General features: G+C 47.6%; 1 protein-coding gene across 3 annotated transcripts; it reads right to left on the bottom strand.

Moving 5' to 3' along the window:
• Positions 1-17,678: 17,678 nt before the first annotated feature.
• COPRS (coordinator of PRMT5 and differentiation stimulator) lies at positions 17,679-25,065 on the bottom strand. Of its 3 annotated transcripts, none has more exons than XM_001174701.6 (4): positions 24,909-25,065; positions 22,599-22,665; positions 18,620-18,838; positions 17,679-18,116 (listed from the first exon to the last, which is right to left on the bottom strand). In XM_001174701.6, exons 1-4 carry the CDS (start codon positions 25,005-25,007, stop codon positions 17,947-17,949), a joined length of 555 nt encoding a protein of 184 aa, XP_001174701.2. In that variant the 5' UTR covers positions 25,008-25,065; the 3' UTR covers positions 17,679-17,946. The 3 variants fall into 3 exon arrangements, with proteins under 3 accessions (XP_001174701.2, XP_016787545.1, XP_016787546.1); XM_016932056.4 differs by lacking the exon at positions 24,909-25,065 and adding an exon at positions 24,558-24,831; XM_016932057.3 differs by lacking the exon at positions 24,909-25,065 and adding an exon at positions 24,172-24,313.
• Positions 25,066-25,169: the final 104 nt, after the last annotated feature.

Here is a 25,169-nt window from a genome sequence, read left to right as displayed (position 1 = left end):
GCAAAACCCTGTCTCTACAAAAAAAATTCAAAAATTAGCTGGGCATGATGGCATGAGTCTGTAGTCCCTGTAGCTATGCAGAAGGCTGAGGTGGGAGGATTGCTTGAGCCTGAGAGGTCAAGGCTTCAGTGAGCTGTGATCATGCCACTGCACTCCAGCCTGGGTGACACACTGAAACCCAGTCTCAAAAAATAAAAATAAAAAAATATATATATGGAATTAAGGAGAGAATTCCAGGCTACAGATGTAAATTTGGGAAATGTCAGCATACGGATGGTATTTAAAGCCATGAGGCTGCAGGAGCTCACCAGCAGAGTGAATATAGAGAAGAGAGTTAAAGGCTGAGTCCTGAAGCACCGCCAACAGAGAGAGGTCAGAGAGAAGAGAAACCAGAAGAGGGGGTGAAGAGGGGCAGCCACTGTGGTTAAAGGAAAACCGAGAGAGTATGGGGCCCTGGAAGCCACACTGAGGGAACTGAGACAAGGAGGAGATACGCAAGGCTGTTCAGTGAGCGCAAGCTAAGAACCTAGGCTTTGCTGGGCACGCTGGCTTACAACTGTAATCCTCGCACTTTGGGAGGCCAAGGCGGGTGGATCACCTGAGGTCAGGAGTTCAAGACCAACCTGGCCAACATGGTGAAACCCTGTTTCTACTAAAAAAAAAAAAAATGAGCCAGCCATGGCGGTGCGCGCCTGTGGTCTCAGCTATTCGGGAGGCTGAGGCAGGAGAATCACTTGGAACTGGGAGTTCAGTGAGCCCAGGAGCCCAGATGGCACCACTACACTCCAGCCTGAGCAACAGACTGAGACTCCGTCTCAAAAATAAAAAGAAAAGAGGCTTTATCTCTGAAACAGGACTGAGCATCATATTTAGCACACAGTAATAGACATCAAATATCCAGTCTTGCGGTGAGAAAAGCAGACGAAATCCCAATAGCAGGCTATCCTACAAAATACCTGACTAGCACTCCTCAAAACTGTCAAGGCGGTGGGTCAAACGAGACGATGACTGAGCACTGACCATTGGCAAGAGCAGTCTTGGTGGAATGGAAGAGGTGAGAGTCGGCCTCAAGTAAACTTAGAAAATTGCCAGCCATCAGATTTTTTAAAATTAAAAAAAAAAAACTGAAATACTGTGTGTTGACAAAGATGTGGAGCAACTGGAACTTTCACACACTTTTTTTTTTTTTTTTTTGAGACAGAGTCTTGTTCTGTGGCCCAGGCTGGAGTGCAGTGGCACAATTTCAGCTCACTGCAACCTCTGCCTCCAAGGTTCAAGCAACTGTCATGCCTCAGCCTCCCGAGGAGCTAGGATTACAGGTGCCCACCACCATGCCTGGCTAATTTTTGTATTTTTAGTAGAGACAGGGTTTCACCATGTTGGCCAGGCTGGTCCTGAACTCCTAGCCTCAAGTGATCTGCCTGCCTCAGCCTCCCAAAGTGTTGGGACTACAGGTGTAAGCCACTGCACCCGGCCCACACACTTTTTTTTTTTTGAGACAGAATCTTGCTCTGTCACCCAGGCTGGAGTGCAATGGTGCGATCTTGGCTCACTGCAATCTCTGCCTCCCAGGTTCAAGCGATTCTCCTGCCCCAGCCTCCTGAGTAGCTGGGATTACAGGCGCCCACCACCACGCCTGACTAATTTTTGTATTTTTAGTAGAGATGGGGTTTCACCATGTTGGTTAAGTTGGTCTCGAACTCCTGACCTCGTGATCCACCTGCCTCAGCCTCCCAAAGTGCTAGGATTACAGGCATTAGCCACCACACCCGGCTGCCCACACTCTTCTTATGGGAGTGAAAATTGGTTCACTCTTAAGAGAACCCTTTGGCAGTATCTACTAAAACTGAACACGTTTATAATCTATGACCCAGCAATTCCCTTCCTAGGTGTATATCTAATAGCAATCCATACATATGTTCACCAGAAGTAGTGAACAAAAACATTCATAGCATTCTTCATAATAACCGCAAACTGGAAATAATCCATCAAAAATAGATTAGTAAATGGTAATATATTCACATAATGATGTATTACCCTGCAATGAAACTGAGAAAACTACTGCTATCTGCAATAACGTGGATGAATCTCACATTAGAGAGTATAATATTGATGCAGGAGAAAAGAGGCAGGTTAATGGCTACAGACAGACAGTTAGGAAAAGGTGTAAGTTCTGTTGTTTGACAGCAAAGCAAAGTGACTATAGTTAACAACTATCTATTGTCTTTTTTTTTTTTTTTTTTTGGAGACAGGGTCTCGCTCTGTCACCCAGCTGGAGTGCGGTGGCACAATCACAGCTCACTGCAGTCTCAATTTCCCAGCCTCAACCAATCCTCCCACTCAGCCTCCTGAGTAGTTAGGACTACAGGCACACACCACCACGCCCAGCTAATTTTTTTTTTTTGTATTTTTTTTGTAGAGATGGGTTTTTGCCATGTTGTTCAGGCTGGCCTCGAACTCCTGACCTCCTGATCTCATATTAGGGAGTATAATATTGTCCTCTCTTCTAGCTACTTTGGAATACACAATAGAGACCAGTTGTGGTGGCTCACACGTGTAATCCTAGCGTTTTGGGAGCCCGCGGCAGGTGGATCACTTGAGCTCAGGAGTTTGAGACCAGCCTGGGCATCATGGCAAAAACCCATCTCTACAAAAAATAAAAATAAATAAATAAACAAAATGTGGTATAGCCATGTGATGGAATATTATTCAGCCATAAAAAAAGAATGAAATATTGAGGCTAGGTGTGGTGGTTCACGCCTGTAATCCCAGCACTTTGGGAGGCCAAGGGAGGCAGGTCACTTGAGGTCAGGAGTTCAAGACCAGCCTGGACAACATGGTGAAACCCCATCCCTTCTGAAAATACAAAAAAAAACTAGCCGGGCTTGGTGGCAGGCACCAGTAATCCCAGCTACTCAGGGAGGCTGAGGCAAGAGAATTGATTGAACCCAGGAGGTTGCCTTGAGCTGAGATTGCGCCACTGCACTCTATCCAGCCTGGGCGACAGAGCAAGACTCCATCTCAAAAAAAAAAAAAAGAAGAAGAAGAATGAAGTATTGATACATGCTACAACATGAATGAACCTTGAAAATATTATGCAGAGTGAAAGAAGCCAGACACAAAAGGCCGCATATTACATGATTCCATTTATAGGAAATATCCAGAATGGTAGGTCCATAGAGATAAAAAACAGATGAGTGGTTGCCAGGGGCTGAGGCCAATGGGGAATGGAGAGTGACTGCTAATGGATATGGGCTTCCCTTTTGAAGTGATGAAAATGTCCTTTGACTAGGGAGCAGTCATGGGTGCTCAATAATGTGAATGTACTAAATGCCGCTGAGTTGTGCATTTTAAAATGGTTAAAATGGTAACGTTTATGTGTATTTTACAATAAAGTAAGATAAAACGAATCCATGGTGTAATAAATCAGGATAGTAGTTACCTTAGAGTATAAAGAAGTGTAAGTGATGGGGAGGGGGGCTGGATTTCTGGGGAACTGGTAGTATTTTTTAAAATCTGGGTGGTCCTTCCATAGGTACATTCATTTTGTAAAGATTCATTGAGCCATAAGAGACAATGAATAGAGATGATTCTTTCAAGGAGTTTTGCTGCAGAGTGGAGTTGTGAACGTGGGCAGCAGCTAGAGGGAGAGTGGAATCAAGGGAGGGTGGTTTTAAGATGGAAGAAATGATACTGTTTTTGTGTATGTGAGAGTAATCTAGTAGAGAGAGGGAAATGGGTGGTGTGGGAAAGACGAGAGAATCGCTTGAGCAGTCCTTGAGCAACGTGAGAGGATGAGGCCTCACGCCTAAGAGGGGAGATACTCGACTGGCCATCGAGAGGACCAGCAGGAGGCGGAGGCACAGGGCTGCCTGTGGTGGCAGGTCGGTAGAGCAGTGGGCATCTGTGGCAGCTCACTTCTGGTTTGTTACCAAGATTATTACCCCCAAATTACCGACGCACAATCTTAGACTCAAGGAGAGAAGGGGTTTGCTCACCATCACACTGCTGAAGCCAGAAGTGGAGCCAAGCTCTCCCAGATTCCAGGTGCACTACACCAAACTGCCCGAGTGCCTTGAGCTCAGCTTCACCATGGAACACGGCGCTTTCTATTGTTTGCCCTAAAACAACTTCTCAAACTTTCAGAAGTGCCTCTCTTTATATAGATTATACACACACACACGCACACCATATATGTGTGTATATATATACATATATACATGTATATGTGTATATATATATACACTATATATATGTGTGTGTATATATATGGTGTGTGTATATGTGTGTGTGTATATATATATATGGTGTGTGCGTGTGTGTGTATATATATATATACTGGCTGTGCTGCTATATTTGGCTACTATATATACATACATATATATATATATATATATATATATATATATATATATATGATAAGGATTCTGGAATTGGGTGAGTCTGGCCCGCCTTGTGGATATGCTGTACCATAGAAAAGGATTTAGTTACACTCCCTGCTCAGCCTCCATCTTTCCCGGCTGGAGAACTCTAATTGCAGAGCTTGCCCTCATGGTAAAAGCCCTTCATCACTCCATTGTCTGGCCCTTTTCCAGTCCTATTACATCTTTCTTGGAATGCAGAAGCCATACAACAGAAACCACAGTGGCTTCCATTTTGAAGAGCCTTTTGCAGGGACAAGGGCCCATTTATATATTCAAACTGATGGTCAGCAAAGCTGTGGTTTTCCCACGGTCACACGGAGTGTCCACAATAGAGCCCAACCAAGAAGAATTCCAATCTCCATCACACCCCACTGCCTGCATGCAGGACTCTAGGTGGGCACAGTGTATCAGTAGGGCACATTCAGCAGCTGGTGATGGGGGCGTGGCAGATTGTGTTGAAGTGGCTTAAAGCACTAAGGAGGATTTATTGAGTTATATAACGTGAAGCCCTGAAGCAGTCAGTCTTCTGGATTGGTTGATAGGGGCTCAACGGTGTCATCACAGTCCCAATTTTGTCCTATTTTGCCATCCACAAAGGCCATAGTAGGTTGGATGGCACCCTGATACAGTTTGGCTGTGTCCCCACCCAAATCTCATCTTGAATTGTAGTTCCCATAATCCCCACGTACCATGAAAGGGACCCGGTGGAAGGTGATTTAATCATGGGGGCAGTTACCCTCATGCTGTTCTCATGATAGTGAGTTCTCACAAGATCTGATAGTTTTATAAGGGGCTTTTTCCCCTTTTTGCTCGGCACTTCTCCTTCCTGCAGCCATGTGAAGGAGTGTTTGCTTCCCCTTCCACCATGACTGTAAGTTTCCTGAAGCCTCCCCAGCCCTGCACAATGGTGAATCAATTAAACCTCTTTCCTTATAAACTACCCAGTGTCCAGCAGTTCTTTTTAGCAGTGTGAGAAGGGACTAACACAACCCCTCCCAAAATTATGTCTACTTCCTGACCCCTGGAACCTGTGAATGTGACCTGATTTGGAAAAAGCATTTTTCCAAGTGTAATTAAGAGTCTTGAGATTAAATCCTCCTGGATTACCCAAGTGGGCCCTAAATCCAGTGACAAGTATCCTTGTAAGAGATAGAGAAGGCTGGGCACAGTGGCTCATGCCTGTAATCCCAGCACTTTGGGAGGCCGAGGCTGGTGGATCAAAAGGTCAGGAGTTCGAGACCAGCCTGGCCAACATGGTGAAACCCCGTCTCTACTAAAAATACAAAAATTAGCTGGGCATGGTGGTGGGTGCCTGTAATCCCAGCTACTCAGGAGGCTGAGGCAGGAGAATTGCTTGAACCCGGGAGTCAGAGGTTGCAGTGAGCCAACATCACACCACTGCACTCCAGCCTGGGTGACAGGGTGAGACTCAGTCTCCAAAAAAAAAAAAAAAAAAAGAGAAAAAAAGAGAGAGAGAGGAGAAGACGGAGGGGAAAGCCACGTAAATATGAAGCAGTGATTGGAAGCAGCCATAAGCCAAGGAGGGCCAGCAGCCATCAGGAGCTGAAAGAGGCAAGAAACAGACTCCCCTAGAACCTCTGGAGGGAGCACAGCCCTGCCAATACCCTGATTTCAGATTTTTGCCCTCCAGAACTATGGGAGAATACATTTCTGTTGTCTTAAGCCACCAAATTTGTAGTAATTTGTTATGGCAGGCCTGGGAAATGAATACAGAGGACAAGGACTGCAATTATGAGAGTTAGCTGAGTCCTGAGCCCTGTGCCCTGCCCCTATGTACAGGGGTGGGATTAGCTTTCCCCAAAGCTCATGGGCTGCATGGGAAAGGAATGATCACCAACAGAAGAGGAATGAATATGGGAGAGGCAAGCAGAGTGTCCACTCCAGGCACCCTGTGTAAGAAAAGTGCCATTCCCTGAGCATCTGCTCTGGGAGAGAGGAGAGCATGGGAAAAACAGGACCCTAGAGGCCAGACCTGGACAAGGTCAAGGCGCAGGACTACACCGTCCTGGAGGTGGGGGCGGGTCTTCCAAACGCTGAGAATGCAGCAGTACATCTGGAACATGGAGCACCATCCTCTTGAAAGAGTGGATGTGAAAGTGCATATGAGTCTGGGCGCAGTAGCTCATGCCTATAATCCCAGCATTTTGGGAGGACGAGGCAGGCGGATCACAAGGTCAGGAGTACGAGACCAGCCTCCAGCCTGGCCAATATGGTGAAACCCCATCTCTACTAAAAATACAAAAATTAGCCGGGTGTGGTGACGTGCGCCTATAATCCCAGCTACCTGGGAGGCTGAGGCAGAAGAATCACTTGACCTGGGAGGCGGAGGTTGCAGTGAGCCAAGATTGCACCACTGCACTCCAGCCTGGGCGACAGAGCAAGACTCCATCTCAAAAAAAAAAAAAAAAGAAAGTACATAATAATTATAAAAATCATTCACACTTAAGAGGTTATTCCATCCACCTGGTTGCTCCACTCAGGACCTCAAGCTCATCCCAGAGTCTTCTCTCTCCCTTGCCCTCCCCTCACAGGCAATCTATTCCCACTCCTGCCAGCTCTACCTTCTATAAATAGTTCCAATCTGTCCACCTCCTTCCATCTCCATAGCCATTACCCTAGTTTACTCTCTTGCTAGACTATAGCCTCTAGCTTGGCCTCCCTGCCTTCAGTCTCAGCCTTTTCCTGCCACTCCCTGCCAGACACTAGAATAATCTTCCAAAAATGAAAATCTGCCCATGTCACATACCTGTTAAAAACCTTTCAAGCCCCTCAGCATGACTTTCAAAGCCCTGTGATTACCAGACTTCATCCCTCACCACCTCCCTGGCCAGTTCCCCCCGAACACTTCAACTCCTCTCACACCTGGGAGCTTTGCACACACAGCTCTCTCTGCCTAGATGACACCCCCACCACTACTTGCCCAGCAAGTCCTCAAGAATTCAGCTGAGGCTGGCGCAGTGGCTCAAGCCTGTAATCCCAGCACTTTGGGAGGCCGTGGCAGGTGGATCACTTGAGGTCAGGAGTTCGAGACCAGTCTGGCCAACATGGTGAAACCCCATCTCTACTAAAAATACAAAAATGAGCTGGGCATGGTGGCAGGAGCCTGTAATCCCAGCTACTCGGGAGGCTGAGGCAGGAGAATCACTTGAACCAGGGAGGCAGAGGTTGCAGTGAGCCGAGATCATGCCACTGTACTCCAGTCTGGGCAACAGAGAAAGACTCTGTCTCAAAAAAAAAAAAAAAAAAAGAATTCAGCTGAGAGACCGTCTCCTTTGAGGGGTCTCCTTTATCTCCCACCCCTTCTAGGTTCCCCCACACCCCGGGCTTACCCTCTCCATGGTTATGGATGGTGTTGTGATGACCTGTGTGCCATTGCCTCCCCACTCCACTCCGAGCTCCATGAAAGCAGGAACTACAGCCTCTACCTCTTCCTCCTCAGTACACAGCATATGGCAGGTGCCCAGAAATACGTTAATGAATAAAGAGCACACCTACACTAAATTCCCTTGCTTTTCTAAAAGTAAGTTCATCCTAGACTCTCGCTGAATCTAAATGTTTCCCACCTCAGTACGGCAAGCATACAAGGCTGAAAACTTGGAGTCAGCTGACTTGGGTCACAGCCTATCTTTGTGACCTTTGGTCAGTTATTTCACCTCCCTGAGCCTCGATTTCTCTTTCTGAAGTGGGAATTATAAACCCTACTTCATAAGAAAAACACCTGGCATGTGACCCGGTAGAGGGACGCAGCACAATGCCTTCCACCTTCCTTCCCATATGCACACACTTTGGCTGATGTCGGCAGGCATCTGTGAAGCGCTTACCACGTGCCAGATTCAGGCAGGTGCTGTGAGGAATGATGATGACCCTGGCCCTAGATTTCACAGTAACCGCTTCTGAGAAAACTCAGCTGTAAATCCGGAGTAAATCCTGAGGATTCGCAGGTGGGTTTGCCAGCCAGCAGGAAGCCAGCTAACCGGAAGGTAACGCTGAACCAGACTCAGCCTCTCCTCCAAAGCCCCTGGATGTGGGTCGCACCAGAGACGGCAGAGTCGGTGGGTCCTACGGAGACAGCGGAGTCAGTGGGTCTTTACTGCCACCTGCTGGACAAATAGGATAAGGCCACAGGCAGCAGCCCAGAGAAATTCAGGCGCCTGCCTGGAGCTGCCAAATGCACGGCTCTAACTTGTATCTGCCACGTTTGTTCAACAGCTAATGAGAGGGTGTCAGAGGAGATTGCTTTTGAAATAAAAACCACCTGACCAGAAAAAAAGAAAATAAAAGGAAAACCAACTGCACCTTGCAAAGGTTACAACGTGGAGCGTGCCTCCGGGGGAAATTTCTCTTTCTGACTCAAAGGCGAGAAGGACTAGAAAACCCTGTGAGGTGGGAGGAAGTATCTTCTTTTAAAACCATGGTCATACTTTACTCCATGGGCCATCACAGAGGGCAGATCCTGGTGACATTCTCCAAACCTTGGTGCGCAGGAATCCAACTGAACTGTCCTGCCCATAAACAAGGCAGGATCTAGCTCAGTCCTGGAAAACTGCCCAAAGCAGGGAGGCCGTTCTTTCCGAAGGCCTTGGCTTTGCAGCCAGACTTGCTAAGTCAACAACGTGGGAGCCAGCCCTGCCTCCTGCCTTCCTATTCCACCCTCCAACTTCTCTTCCCTCCACCCGATGGTTCTCCTCCTTGGCCTGCCACACTCAGGAGTGCACACACACACACACAGTCCTCCATTCCATTATTCTCATTTATTTGGGTGGAAAATCTTTTCTGGGAAAACTAGGAGGCAGAATCCAGATGGGCCACAGCCAGGGTTATTTTTTCTCTTTCTCCATATTCCAACCATCCTGTGAAAAGTTGGGCCCAAGAATGCAAACTCCGGAAAACCAAGGGCAGTGCAGCGCCAAGATATTTACTTAGCCCATGAGTTTACTTCCATCTCCCAAGGAGACAGTCTCAGATTTCCTCAAGGCAGCAGGGCTTTGCTGAATCCAGCCGGTTGCTTCTGGACACAGAGAGCCTGGTCTCTGCAGCCTCTACACAGTCTGCTTGTGAGAAGGCAAAGAAAGCCTCTCTGGAAAGGCCCGTCTTAGCCCAGGCACACAAGTGTGGAGAGTAAAACTTGGGGAAGCACTGCCCATCATAACCTCCGGAGGTCTTATGACCACCAACCCTACTGTAAACACAGCACCAAGCTAAGCTGGGGCTGGGATGAAGGGCTACATTGCCCCAGAATTTCCCAACAGGAAAAAAGCCATAAAATGGACAGAAACAAGTGGGAGCCATCAAAAACACATAAAACTGGCGGGATGCAGTGGTTTATGCCTGTAATCCCAGCACTTTGGGACGCCAAGGCGGGCAGATCACCTGAGGCCAGGAGTTCAAGACCAGCTTGGCCAACATGGCAAAACCCAGTCTCTACTAAAAATACAAAAATTGGCTGGGTGCGGTGGCTCACACCTGTAATCCCAGCACTTTGGGAGGCTGAGGCGGGCAGATCGCCTGAGGTCAGGAGTTCAAGACTAGCCTGGCTGATATAGTGAAACCCCATCTCTACTAAAAATACAAAAATTAGGCGGGCGTGGTGGGGGGGCGCCTGTAGTCCCAGCTACTTGGGAGGCTGAGGCAGGAGAATCGCTTGAACCCGGGAGGCAGAGGTTGCATTGAGCTGAGAACCCACCACTGCACTCCAGCCTGGGCAACAGAGCGAGACTGTCTCAAAAAAAAAAAAAAAACCATAAAACTACCTATACAAACTGTGAACAGCACAATCCTGTTGGTTCCACTACAGTACAAAAATTGCAAGTTTTTCATCAAAATAGAAAATAAAAACAAAAATTATTAGCACTCTGGTATTAATCAACCAATGATACCTCAAATACATCATCTTGATCTAGTTGATGATGCCCCCAGAACCCCAGCTGTAACACTCATGTCCAGGCTTCTGCAACTTGGCATCTCTTGCATCTTGGGGGTTCACAAGAAGCAATTCTGTCCTTCAAACTATCCTAATTTCTGACCCTGAGCTTCCATCCAGGCCTTCTGGGTTCTCCTCACTTACTTGGAGTCATGCTAGGGAGGCAAGTGGGGGTGGGCATCAGGTCATCCACCGTCCATCTTCAGAAGTCTTCCCTGGGCCCTCTGGGTCCATCAGCTTCTTAGAATGCTTAGGGTGTCTTTTTTTTTTTTTTTTTTTTTTTTAAACAGAGCCTTGCTCTGTCATCCAAGCTGGAGTGCAGTGGTGTGATCTCGGCTCACTGCTCACTGCAAACTTTGCCTCCTGGGTTCAAACATTTCTCCTGCCTCAGCCTCCCGAGTAGCTGGGATTACAGGCGCCCACCACCACACCCAGCTAATTTCTGTATTTGTAGTAGAAACGGGGTTTCGCCATGCTGGCCAGGCTGGTCTTGAACTCCTGACCTCAAGTGATCCACCCGCCTCAGCCTCCCAAAGTGCTGGCATTACAGGCATGAGCCACCGCGCCCAGCCAAGGCCTGGGCATTGCAAGACAGTCCCAACTGCCTACAAGCACTAACATCTATCACTCTCTGAAGACCTAGCTCCCCAGGGACACTCCAAGAAGCAGCGCTCCTGTTCCACCTGCCCTTAGCATCCCCCAATCTCTCTCTCTTCTCTCTTGTCTACCATATCTCACAACCTAAGACTTTTTGTTGTTGTTGGGGGTGGGGGGATCCTGGGGAAAATTCTTTTCTTCCAGATTTCTTCAAGATGCACAGTCTGTTGGCCCAAAACCCCTTTGCCTCCTTACCAAAAAACAAATCAGTAAATCCATTTTGTAAAACAAAAGCCAGAGAGATTTCTTGGCTCCTTTAGACTCTGCCGCATGACTCCACTCAGGCAATGACAGAGAGCCAACTGACTGCTTGCATGGAGAGGAGAATGAAGGAGGGAAAGCAAATACACATCTCAAACGATCATCCAGACACCTGATCCACACACATATCCTCTCCCATCACTCAAGATTTTGGCTGTGGTCAGTTGTGGTTTCTTTCTTGATGGACGATACTGTTTGAAAAAAAGTCAGAATAAAAGTTACTCTTTTGTTCCTCCTAACAGGCCCTTAGTACCTGTATTTCTCAACAGCCTCTGTCGACCTTTGTCCTTCTCCCGTTCCTTCCTTTTCTCTCCCATCACTGTCTCTTCTCAGTCTGACACTCTGAGAGGAGCTGGCCAGAAGTCACCATTGCCCAAGTCAAGAGAAGCAATGATGACAAAGGCAGCAGCTCAGGTGGCCACACATATCCCCTGTTTCAGCCCACAATGTACCTGTTCCCCCCTCCCCAATCATGACATCATGTGAGCACTTCCTAATTTCCACATCCCAAAATACCCCTTTTAGCCTTCATCTTACTTGGCCTGTCTCTATCAAAGATGGCCACTCCCTCTTCCTTAAAAATCTTATTATTATTAGATTTGGCTTGAAAGGCACCTTCACCCACCTGGTCTTCCTTCTCCTCTGCTGCCACAGCCTGCCTTTGTGGCCAGATCCTTCCACCTGCCTTTTCACTGCCATTGCTCCCCAAAGTTCTGTCCTCGACCCCCTTCTCTCTCCGTGTGCCCTCACTAAACACCCTCAACCTCTCTCAATGCTCTAACACCTACTGAGACATCAACAATTCCCAAATTCACACCTCCAGTATCCCTCTCCGATTCTACACACGTATATGCAACTGCCTGTTGACTGTTTAACCTGGAAAACGAAAAGCTAGAGAGTGGATAAGATGGTTAATTTCCAATATTTGAAAGAGTGTCAGACCACAGAGCAGACCAGGACTAAATGGGTAGATTTCAGCTCAGCACGCTGAGGACTTTCCTTTTTTTTTTTTTTTTTTTTTGAGACGGAGTCTGGCTGTGTCACCTAGGCCAGAGTGCAGTGGTGAGATCTTGGCTCACTGCAACCTCCGCCTCCCGGGTTCAAGCAATTCTCACGTCTCAGCCTTCCTAGTAGCTGGGATTACAGGTGTGCACCACCGTTCCAGGATAATTTTTGTATTTTTAGTAGAGATGGGGTTTTGCCATGTTGGCCAGGCTGGTCTCGAATTCCTGACCTCAGGTGATGCACCCGCCTCGGCCTCCCAAAGTGCTAGGATTACAGGTGTGAGCCACTGCACCTGGCCTACACTGAAGACTTTTCTAACAAACAACACTAGCCAGGGGCTAACGCAGGGGATCCTTCTGAGGTAGTGAGATCCCTGCGACTAGAAGTAGGCACAGAGGATTTCTGCAGATGGCACAAGGCCAAACTAAGCAACATCTATGTTTTCCCCAGTTCTCAGATTGAGACTTCTCAGCTCAGTAGAGGTTCAGATAAATAAAAGATTTTTTTCATTTTATTGAGTACCTAAAATTACAATTCTTCAATATAGGACACTGGTTAGAAATTACTGTGATATTTCCTTTTCATTGATTTTTTTAATAATCATGATTTGTTGTTTATCAAATAAATACTTTGGTTTTGGGGTGTTTTATTTTTTTGAGATGAGATCTCATTCTGTCACCCAGGCTGGAGTGCAGTGGCACGACCTCGGCTCACTACAACCTCTGCCTCCTGGGCTCAAGCGATCCTCCCACCTCAGCCTCCCAAGTAGCTGGGACTACAGGTATGCACCACCATGCCCAGCTGATTTTTTTTTTTCTGTATTTTTGGTAGAGATGGGGTTTCACCATGTTGCCTAGGCTGGTCTCAAACTCCTGGGCTCAGGAGATCCACCTGCCTCGGCCTCCCAAAGTGCTGGGATTACAAGGGTGAGTTGAGCCACCACGCCCAGCCATACTTTGCATAACAAACTCATTTGTCTTGTCATACATACACTAGTTTTTAGAGAACAAAATTTTCTTGGTCACTGACTGGAGGGTTTCAGATTAAAGCACAGTTGCAAACACACCGCTTCTAGACATTTCTCTTCATTATGTTCCCATACACTGTTTTTAAAAATAGTAAATTAGGCCAGGTGTGGTGGCTCTCGCCTGTAATCCCAGCACTTTGGGAGGCCAAGGCGGGTGGTTCATGAGGTCAGGAGTTCAAGACCAGCCTGGCCAAGATGGTGAAACCCTGTCTCTACCAAAAATACAAAAAAATTAGCTGGGCGTGGTGGCAGGCGCCTGTAATCCCAGCTACTCGGGAGGCTGAGGCAGAGAATTGCTTGAACCTGAGAGGCGGAGGTTGCAGTGAGCCGAGATCGCACCATGCACTCCAGCCTGGGCAACAGAATGAGACTCAAGTCTCAAGAAAAAAAAAAAAGGTAAGTTAATAGATAAGGAATTATAATTAAATCCAAATCATATTTAACACAAAGACTTTTTAAAGGTTTTTCAAATACCTTGTTATTTTTTCATCACCAGCCTGGGATGTTATCAGGCAACCCTAAATACAGTTAAGGCAAATACTGCACCATTACTAAAGGTAAATGAATTTGTGGCGATATTCACTGAACATTTTCATGCTGGGCCCCATGCCCAGCATGTATGAAACAGGGATGTTGAGTAAGTCATAGTCCTGCCCTCAAAGAGCTCTTGGCCTAAAGAGGGAGGCAGACGCATGAGCCAATGATCACAGTAGAATAAGGTAAGTATTGTGATATTTGTCAGCGAGAACAGGGAAGCCTAGACAAAGGACACTTACGACTAAGGTCTTGACCGGGCACGGTGGCTCACTCCAGTAATATCAGCACTTTGGGAGGTCAAGGTGGGCAGATCATATGAGGTCAGGAGTTCGAGACCAACCTGGCCAACATGGTGAAACCCCGTCTCTACTAAAAATACAAAAATAAGCCGGGTGTGGTGGCACATGCCTGTAATCCCAGCTACTTGGGAGGCTGAGGCAGGAGAATTGCTTGAACCCGAGAGGCGGAGGTTGCAGTGAGCTGCCAAGATCATGCCACTGCACTCCAGCCTGGGCAACAGAGCAAGAACCTGTCTCAAAAAAAAAAAAAAAAAGAATAAGGTCTTGTTTAAATACCTAACTGCAGGGGGGTGAGGGATAAGAGACTACACATTGGGTAAAGTGTACACTGCTTGGTGATGGGTGCACCAAAATCTCAGAAATCACCACTAAAGAACTTATCTATGTAACCAAACACCCCCTGTTCCCCAAAAACTATTGAAAGGTTTAAAAATAATACCTAATTGCAAAATCTTAAAATAACAAAAATGTAAAAGCAAAATTTTTACACTTCCATCATCTAATCAAATTGTTTCCACTTCTCCATCTTACCTTCTAATCTTTATACATATACATGCAATTATTTCATACATGCAATATTATGAAAGTAGTTTGAGAGTCCACCTTTTCATGCCTTATATCATTAGTATTTTTCCATTTCACTTTTTTTTCTTACTCCCACTTCATCCCCTTGAGATAACCAATATTCTACATCTTCTTTCTCTTGATCGAATCACCCAGTGGTAGGGCACCAGAATAATATTCAAATTAGAACAACTGAGCCAGGCACAATGGCTCATGCCTGTAATCCCAATACTTTGGGAGGCTGAGGCAGGCGGATCACCTGAGGTCAGGACTTCGAGACCGGCCTGGCCAACATAGTGAAACCCCGTCTCTACTAAAAATACAAAAATTAGCTGGGTGTGGTGACAGACGCCTGTAATCCCAGATATTTGGGACGCTGAGGCAGGAGAATCGCTTGAACCCAGAAGGCGGAGGTTGCAGTGAGCCGAGACAGTGCCACTGCACTCCAGTCTGGGCAACAAAAGCGAAACTCTATCTCTAAATAAATAAATAAATGGCCCGGCGCGGTGGCTCACACATGTGATCCCAACACTTTGGGAGGCTGAAGCGGGTGGATCACCAGGTCAGGAGATCGAGACCATCCTGGCTAACATGGTGAAACCCCATCTCTACTAAAAATACAAAAAATTAGCTGGGCGTGGTGGTGGGCGCCTGTAGTCCCAGCTACTCGGGAGGCTGAGGCAGGAGAATGGCGTGAACCCGGGAAGCAGAACTTGCAGTGAGCTGAGACCATACCACTGCACTCCAGCCTGGGCGACAGAGCGAGACTCCGACTCATAAATAAATAAATAAATAAATAAATAGCAAAACTGAGGCCTAGATTGACAACTCCTCCATGGATCACAGCAGCAACATTGTGTGAATTTTCTTTGCTTAGCTACTTATGCACGTATGCTCTTCATACTATTTTTTTCTTCTCTCCCTCCCGCCCCCCTATATATATAATACCCCAACTCACAGCTTCCACCTTTACTCATAGTTTCAGCTGCCTCATAACTCCTGCTCACACATGGGCCAACACAACCTTTCAATAACATGACATTTCCATTTCAGCAATTCTGCCATCCTCCTCAAGCCCCTAATATCTCTTGGCTCTGTTTCTCAAGTTTACCTTTTCATGCCAGACATACTCATGGTCTCATCATCTATGACCTTGGGAGGAGGAAGAAAGGGGGTGTGGTGATATGATCTACAACTGCCCTTTTAGCAAAGACAGTGGAAGGGGCATTTTTTTCCTCCCTCCGACAGCCTTGGCCATGACTCCCCTCACCGCCAAAGCCACTGCATTCCCTCACAAGGTTCTGCCTTGTTCATACACCTTGTGGAGCCTTTGAAAAAGTTTAAATGGTTAAATGCTCAATTAACTGCTATGGAGTATACTAAAATTTCACATCTGAAAGCTTTTCTTGTGTCATCTTCAATAAGGAGGCAGGAAGAAACAATCCTTGAGCCCGTCAGACCCAAAGGTGACTTACTCTAGTGGATCCCAGACCTGCCAAGGCGAGGCCCCAGATAGTGTTGCTATCTTCTCATACATGCAGGGCCAAGAATGGACCTCAGAGTCACATGTGCACCTAGGTCCCAGTTCTGCCACTCTGTGTGATCTTGAAGAGGTCAAAACCTTTTTTTTTTTTTTTGAGACGGAGTCTCGCCCTGTTGCCCAGGCTGGAGTGCAGTGGCATGATCTTGGCTCGTTGCAACCTCTGCCTCCCAGGTTCAAGCTATTCTCCTGCCTTAGCCTCCAAAGTAGCTGGGATTACAGGCACACGCCACCACGCCCGGCTAACTTTTGTATTTTTAGTAGAGACAGGGTTTCACCATGTTAGCCAGGCTGGTCTCGAACTCCTGACCTCAGGTGATCTGCCTGCCTCAGCCTCCCAAAGTGCTGGGATTACAGGCGCAAGCCACCATGCCTGGCCTGGTCAAAACATTTTGAGTCTTGCATTCCTCATCTCTAAAATGAGGTAAAGTTTTTTGGTTTTTTTGTTTCTTTGTTTCTTTCTGAGACAGTTTCACTCTTGTTGCCCAGGCTGGAGTGCAATGGCATGATCTCGGCTCACCGCAACCTCTGCCTCCCGGGTTCAAGCGACTCCTTCTCCTGCCTCAGCCTCCTGAGTAGCTGGGATTACAGGTGTTCACCATGACACCCGGCTAATTTTTGTTTAGTAGAGACAGGGTTTCTCCATGTTGGCCAGCTAGTCTTGAACTCCTGACCTCAGGTGATCCGCCCACCTCAGCTTCCCAAAGTGCTAGGATAACAGGTGTGAGCCACCGCGCCCGGCCAAAGTGAGGTAAATTTTTAAAAGTGACTTCATATAAGTAATTGTAAGGATTAAAATATTAAATGGAAAACCGAGTTTAGTGTCAATTAAGGATTATGCAATTGCTGGTTTAACTAATTTCCCATTTAGTTTTTGGCCTAGGGAAAAGCCTGTTAACTAAGTAAATGTTCCATTTTCTATCAACAGGAAAACAATCAGCTACAAAATCACCAGTGTCTCCTGGATTCCAATCCTTGGTCAACAGTACTAGATCTACAGAAGCAAAACTAAAATTTTTTTTCTTTCACAGAGTAGTTTTAAGCCTCCAAGCGTTTGAATCTTTAAAATGTCATTCAGGGACTTTAAATGAAGTAGTGAAGGCTGGGCACGGTGGCTCACACCTGTAATCCCAGCACTTTGGGAGGCCAAGGCGGGTGGATTACTTGAGGCCAGGAATTTGAGAACAGCCTGGCCAACGTGGTGAAACCTCATCTCTACTAAAAATACAAAAAATTAGCCGGGTGTGGTGGCGAGCACCTATAGTCCCAGCTACTCAGGAGGCTGAGGCACAAAAATCGCTTAAACCCAGGAGGTGGAGGTTCCAATGAGCCAAGTTCGCGCTGCTGCACTCCAGCCTGCGTGACACAGTGAGACTGTCTCCATAAATAAATAAATGGGAAAAAAGCAGACGAAGCATACTGGTTTCTTTTTTTAACCTTTATTTACAAAGAACACAACTCCTCTTGACACAAACACACACACATTTCAAGGAGGAGCCCATTAAGAACAACAACAGACTGGCGAGAATGACGGGGCCTTATTGAACACTGTCAATAAGGAACACTGGTCTGTGTACCCCAGACTAGGGGTCACTGCAAACATTTTCTCAGATATGACTTTTCACCTCCAAGACAGGAAAAGAGATCTTGACGTGGAGGCCCGCCCACCTACAAGGCAGAAAGCTCCACACTCAATCTTCAGCATCGTCAAACTGTCCTGTTTCAAAGACCATCTTGGAATAATAGGGTATCAGTGGAGGTGGATGGTGCCAGCTGGGGTCATAGATCATGTCTCCTTGTGGGGCACAGCACACCCAAGGTTTAAGCTCTTGAGAAATGCTCTCCTGGATGTCGTCAGCATCTGCAGGCAGTTTTAAAAGACAGATTAAGGGAAGGAAGGAGGGAAGGAAGGAAGGTAAAAACGGACAGCCAAAAAGGTATGTCTAGGGGACAGATCCTTGCACTTATTTTGTTTAAAAACACACACAATTCTCCTTTCCTGAAGAATTGTAAATGCATTCATTCGGAACAGCTGAGAAGCTATGCTTCTCAGACAAGGGTTCTTAGCAGTGAAGAAGCAAACTGGATAACACAGCACTTCTATCTGCAGCTGCTCGATTCATAGCAGAGATTTTTGGAGAGAGTAACAGTTTTGACGTTAAAACAGTGATACATTATGGAGTCAAATGCAAAATTTGGATTTTTTCAATATAAAAGAGAAGGTGTCACAGAAATTGGAGACCTGTAACAGATACCAGCCTAAGCTTATAGATGTGGACCCCTGTTCCAAACTGCCTTCAGGGCTGGTCTGACAGGTGTGTCTGAGAAGGCCTAGTTCAGGACCCCCAGAGACTCCACACCTACCATATGGATTCCCTTGATCAGCTTTCAACTCCGAGTCCCAGTCCTCATTAAAAAGATCACCAGGCTGTTCCTTGGGTGGACAGTTTGTCCCTTCTGACAGCTCCCAGGTATTCAGTTCTCCATCAGAGTCCTCCTCATCCATGGCAAAGCCTTCCTCTTCAGAATGGGTGCCCTCACCCCGGGCAGGACTGTCATTAGGAATGCTCTGTGCTCCACGGGCTAAATTGACAAAGAGAAGATGGTCTTAGTGACAAACCAAAGAGGACCTGCTCTGTGCTCAGTAAATTTTGGGCAGACTTACTACGAAGGTAGTAAAACAAGTGCACAGAGTCTTCTTTAGCCACCGAGCACTTTTTTAAAAATGCACTTCTTTGTATGTTTTTAAAAGAGCTGATAATTTATTTTCAATAAGATGTTTTGTCTTATACAAGGCATTAATTGTCAGGTCCTTTAATTTACAAAGAGGGCTAGGGACAGTTAACATTTTCAGGTGGTTTGTATGTCACTGAGGCAAAGGGCCTCTGATAAATAATACACTTTCACAATACAAGCCTGTATTAAGCTTTTGCTCTTTTTTTTTTTTTTTTTGGAGACAGAGTCTCGCTCTGTCGCCCAGGCTGGAATGCAATGGCACCATCTCGGCTCACTGCAACCTCTACCTCCCAGGTTCAAGCAATTCTCTGCCTCAGCCTCCTGAGCAGCTGGAATTACAGGCGCCTGCCACCACGCCCAGCTAATTTTTTTGTATTTTTAGTAGAGACGGGGTTTCACCATCTTGGCCAGGCTGGTCTTGAACCCCTGACACCTTGTGATCCACCCGCCTCGGCCTCCCAAAGTGCTGGGATTACAGGCGTAAGCCACTGTGCCCGGTTGTTTTTGCTCTTTTATTCCTCCCTTCAGCCTCAAAGAGCATGTTAGAGGTGAGCACAGGGACAAAGGGGAGCAGGGGCACTGCAGGCAGAAGACCAGAACCCATCTAATCACAATGGGCAGCACCTAGTGCCTCCCTCTGACATCAGGGAGGCCGGAAGGTACATTTTCAAAAGGCCTCACAATAACGGAGGAAAGACTGGGGAAAGATAACGGATTTCCGAGCACATAGTGCTTTGGTGATGCCAGGTCCCAGGAGAGAAGGCAATCAGCCTAAAACAGCCATGCTCTTCATACTGGAACAACAGTAACAGTGATAAGCAATAAAGTGATAGTTCAGAGCAAGGGGTCTAAAGCCAGACTGTCTGATTTCAAATCCGTGTTTTGTCAATTACCAAACATCGGACTGGGCCGGGCGCGGTAGCTCACCCTTGTAAACCTAGCACTTTGGGAGGCCAAGGTGGGTGGACTGCTTGAGCTCAGGAGTTCAAGACCAGCCTGAACAATGTCGCAAACCCTGTCTCTACAAAAAATTCAAAAAATTTAGCTGGGTGCAGTGGCATGCACCTGTAATCCCAGCTACTCAGGAGGCTGAGGTGGGAGGATCGCTTGAACCTGGGAGGTGGAGGCTGCAGTGAGCCAAGATCATGCCATTGCACAGAGTGAGACCCTGTCTCCAAAAAAAAAAAAAAAGTGTGACTGAGCTGAAATTTACTTAACTAGTTCCATAACATAAATATAGAATTACCATATGACCCAGCAATCCCAGTCCTAAACATATACCCAAAAGAACTGAAAACAGCTGTTCAAATAAAACAAGGATACTCACAGCAGCACTATTTACAATCACCAAAAGGTAGACACAACATCAAATGTCCATCAATGGATGAACGGAAAAACAAAATGTGGTATATGCATATGATGGAATTATTCAGCCATAAAAAGGAATGCAGTGCTGATACATGCTATGGCATGGATGCACCTTGAAAATACGCTAAGTGGAAGAAGCCAGACACAAAAGGCCACATATTGTTATGATTCCATTTACAGGCAACTCACATTTGCCTATCCAGAACAGATAAACCCACAGAGACAGAAAGCAAATTAGTGGTTGCCAAGAGCTCAGAGAAGGAAGGAATGGAGAATGACTACTTGGTGAGCACAGGGTTTCCTTTTAGGGTGATGAAAAGATTCTGGAACTAGGTAGTGGTGATGGTTGCACAACACTGCCATTATGCTAAAAGGCTACTGAATTATATGCGTTAAAATGGTTACATGGTAAATTTAGGTTATGTATCTTTTACCACAATTTTTAAATTGTTTTTATTTAACTGTTCTGTGCCTCAACTTCCACATCTGTAAAATGAAGATAGGGTTGTTGTGAGAGTTAAAAGAAAAAAAAAAGGCCAGGCACGGTGGCTCATGCCTGTAATCCCAGCACTTTGGGAGGCCGAGGTGGGCGGATCACCTGAGGTCAGGAGTTTGAGACCAGCCTGGCCAACATGGTGAAAGCCCCTCTCCACTAAAAATACAAAAATTAGGCCGGGAGCAGTGGCTCACACCTGTAATCCCAGCACTTTGGGTGGCCAAGGAGGGCAGATCACGAGGTCAGGAGATCGAGACCATCCTAACATGGTAAAATCCTATCTCTACTAAAAACACAAAAAATTAGCCAGGCGTGGTGGCGGGTGCCTGTGGTCCCAGCTACTCGGGAGGCTGAGGCAGGAGAAGGGTGTGAACCCAGGGGGCAGAGTTTGCAGTGAGCCGAGATAGTGCCACTGCTTGGGAGACAGAGCGAGACTCTGTCTCAAAAAATAAATAAATAAATAAATAAATACAAAAATTAGCCAGGCGATATGGTGCGCGCCTGTAATCCCAGCTACTCAGGAGGCTGAGGCACAAGAATCACTTGAACCCGGGAGACAGAGGTTGCAGTGAGCCAAGATTGCGACACTGCAGTCCAGCCTGGGTGACAGAGTGAGACTCCATCTCAAAAAAAAAAGAAAAAGAAAAAAAGGGGCCAAGCGTGGTAGCTCACACCTATAATCCCAGCACTTTGAGAGGCTGAGGCAGATGGATCATGTGAGGTCAGGAGTTCGAGACCAGCCTGGCTAACATGGTGAAACCCCATCTCTACTAAAAATACAAAAATTAGCCGGGCATGGTGGCATATGCCTGTAATCCAGCTACTTGGGAGGCTGAGATAGGAGAATGCTTGAATCCAGGAGGCAGAGGTTGCAGTGAGCCAAGATTGTGCCATTGCACTCCAGCCTGGGCAACAAGAGCAAAACTCCCTCTCAAAAAAAAAAAAAAAAACGGCAGGGGGCTGGGCACAGTGGCTCATGCCTTTGTAATCCCAGCACTTTGGGAGCGTGGGCTCACAGTAATCCCAGCACTTTGGGAGGCCTAGGTGGGCAGATCACTTGAGATCAGGAGTTCGAGACCAGCCTGGCCAACATAGTAAAACCCCATAGCTACTAAAAATACAAAAGTTAGCTGGGTGTGGTGGCGCGTGCCTGTAGTGCCAGCTACTCGGGAGGCTGGGGCAGGAGAATTGCTTTAACCTGGGAAGCGGAGGTTGCGGTGAGCTGACATCGTGCCACTGTACTCCAGCCTGGTGACACAGCGAGACTCCATTTCAAAAAAAAAAAGATATTTTGAGAGAGAACACATTCACGTAACTTTCAGTATACTGGCATAATTGTTCTATATTACTATTGTTATTAATCACATATGCATAATTTATAAGTTAAACCATATCAGAAATAGTATATATAGGAGGAAAAAAAAGCAGTTTCAGGCATCCATTGGGGCGGGGGGGGGGTCTTAGAATGTATCCCCTAGGAATAAGGTGAGACTGCTGTACTATTTTCACCGTTTCAAGCTGTTTCTCTCGGTAGAAGGATGGGTTTGTACATAAGAAAAGTTCAGAACTTCCCTTAAGGAAGCTCCAAGCAAGGCTTCCAAAGGAGGGTACTGTTCAACTGGGCAGAGAAGGTCACTAAGCAGCAGAAAGGACTGGCTAAAAGAGAAGGTAAATGAGACAGAGGGACTATTCCTCTCCTCACATCCTTGGTCTCCCCAACTTCCGTCTCTGCCATCTACTTGCCTAGTCGATCCATAGCCTTCTCAGTCTCTCTCTCCTGATCAGAGTGGTCAGCTGTAGCAAAGCCAGCCTGCAGGAAGAAGAAATGATTACCAAGGACTTGGGTATCTGGGGTATGCCCAGTATTCAGCTATTGCATCTCAACCCCACCCAGTCTTCCATACTCCCCTTGGTGATGCAGGGCTGGGACTCTGCCACCCACATTTCTGCTTTGCCCTGTTAAACTGAGCAAGGCTGGAGGGAGATGGGCCTTGTTCCTTCCTATTCATGTAGGCATCACCTCATGACACTTCACCGTGGCAGCAGGAATGCCTTCCTATAGTGGCCACAGAATCCAGTATACAGTTCTGCGAACTCTTGCAGAGCCAGTCTTATCACTGCACCTTGTCTTTAGAGGTCTGGGTCTCAGGACTCTCCTCCAAGCTCAGAGATCCCCTACCATCAGCTGGGGCAGTGCCTTCTCCTTAAAGGTTGGAATTTCAGCTCTGCAGAGCCTTTTCCCTAAGCTTTTAAATTTTAATCAACTTCATCTCTTTGTTCCTTCAGCCATAGGTTGGTAGCTGTTCCCTGCGGTTGCCACCCCCAGGTACACGTTTTACCTTTTCAGTTACTTAACAACTTTATAGCTAGTAAACAACTCTATCAAATTCTCTGTTTCCTCACCGACACACTGAGGTGGGGGAAGCTTTATAATTCCTCTGCAATGCTGAGCACTGAAGGCAGTATTTCTAATCTAACTGAAAATCTTCCCGCACAGCCAACCAAATGCTTCTCTGCTCCCGTCACTCAGAAGTTCCTGAAACCCTATGACCTCCAAGACCTCTTTCTAATGAATCACGAAATGTTCCCTGCCTGCATAAAAGACCTGATTTTGATCCCAGCTCTGCCATCCATTCAGAGTGTGACCTTGAACACATCACTTCAATTACTGTGCCTGCGTTTTCTTCTCCAGAAATTGGGGGTGACTGTTCTGACCCTGCAGGGGACTTATGATTAGACACCATTTATGAAAACACCTGGCATGTGGCAAGAATGTAACATTTCTTGAATTTAAATTCATCTTTTCTGCTACATCTAAACTGTACTCGGCACCTGCTCCAATCAGCATTCATTATCTAGTCGTGTCTGGGTTTAATAATTCAGTTCCACTCCCTGTAGTTAGTGACAACCTCTGGTCACTGCCGCCCAAGGAGAAGTCAGACCTCTCGCCTAAACCACTGCCACGGCCTCCTAACCACCTTCCCATCCAGCCATCTGGCCCAGCCTTACAGAATTAATCACTACTCTGCTCAAAACCTTCAACAGCCCTCCACTGAGAGAGCACAAAATTAGCCATGGCATTCGCACGTCCCCTCTTCTCCCACTCCCATCAACCTGTTGAGCATAGTTCTCTGCATGCTCTGAGACCCAACTCCAGGCCATGTGCCCTGCACTTTCTCATCTCCACGCCTCTGCAGACACCACCAGCCTCTCACCTTGATCCTTTCCTGCTATGCCCTGACAAAATTAGTCCCATTCTATTCTGCACTCCAAAGTAATTTTCTTTATAAGTGTCGCTGCATTTTTCATATCTTACTTTGGCTAAGTACCATCTTTGAGGCATCATTCATCCAGTCGGCATGTCTATCTCCTGTGCCAGGCACTATGATAGGCTGGGCAAACAGCCCTAACAGAGGGTTCCTACCTTCAAGCCGCTCAGCACCTAGCCGGTACAGACTGTAAACAAGGACAGGTAAGAACTGTAATAACGGTCTGTAACGTTCTCGGGAAAACCAGGAGCTGTCTAGCTTACATGAAAACAAGTTTCTGGAAACCCTGCGTCAAACAGGGCCTTTCTGGTTTCAGTAAGGAGAAGGGGGAGCGCGCATGTGACATCTGGGGCTCAGGGTCAGCTGGCATCCCCACCAACGGACAGAGGTCCACAGGTCTGTAAAGTCAAGTCCCTCTCCTCGCCGCCCTCACCTGGCCCTCGCCCAGGCTCCTGGCAGCGGGCCCCGGCTCTCGGTCACCAGCGTCACCTCCCATTTACCAAATCCGCAGCGGCGCCCAGCGGGCGGACAGCCTTCCCTGCTGACCCGGCGCGCCCACCCACGCCCTCGGCTTTCCCCGCCCCGCAGCCCCGCGGCCCCGCGGCCCCGCGGCCTGGCCGTTTTCAGCTCGAGCGCGAGCCCAAACAGCGCTCCGTGTCGCGGGGCGGCCCGAGGCCGGCCAGAGGCGCTTCCCCGGCCCCGCGGCCCCCGCCCAGCCCGGCCCCGCGACTTCCCGCCCCAGGCTGCGGCTGGCTGTTGCTCCCGGCCCCCACGCGGCGCTCACCTCCGGGCTGGGGGGCGCCCCCCGCGCGCTAGGCAGCGGCGGGCCCCGAGACGGCTCCGCGGCCCCCTGCGCCTGGGCCCCGGCGGCCTGAAGGTCCATGCCCTGAGGCCCGCGGCTGGTCGCCCTGGACGCCGTGGGCCACGTGACGCGCCGGCCCGCCTGCCCGCCGGAGGATCCGCCGCAGAAGCGCCAATCAGCCTGGGGAGGGGGTGGGTACCGGCCAAGAGGGCGGGGCGCGGGGGTGTCACGAGGAAGCGGGGG

This window comes from Pan troglodytes, chromosome 19, assembly GCF_028858775.2.
Source record: "Pan troglodytes isolate AG18354 chromosome 19, NHGRI_mPanTro3-v2.0_pri, whole genome shotgun sequence".
In the NCBI taxonomy this organism is placed as follows: Eukaryota; Metazoa; Chordata; class Mammalia; order Primates; family Hominidae; genus Pan; species Pan troglodytes.
This window is presented reverse-complemented; position numbering and strand designations above follow the sequence as displayed.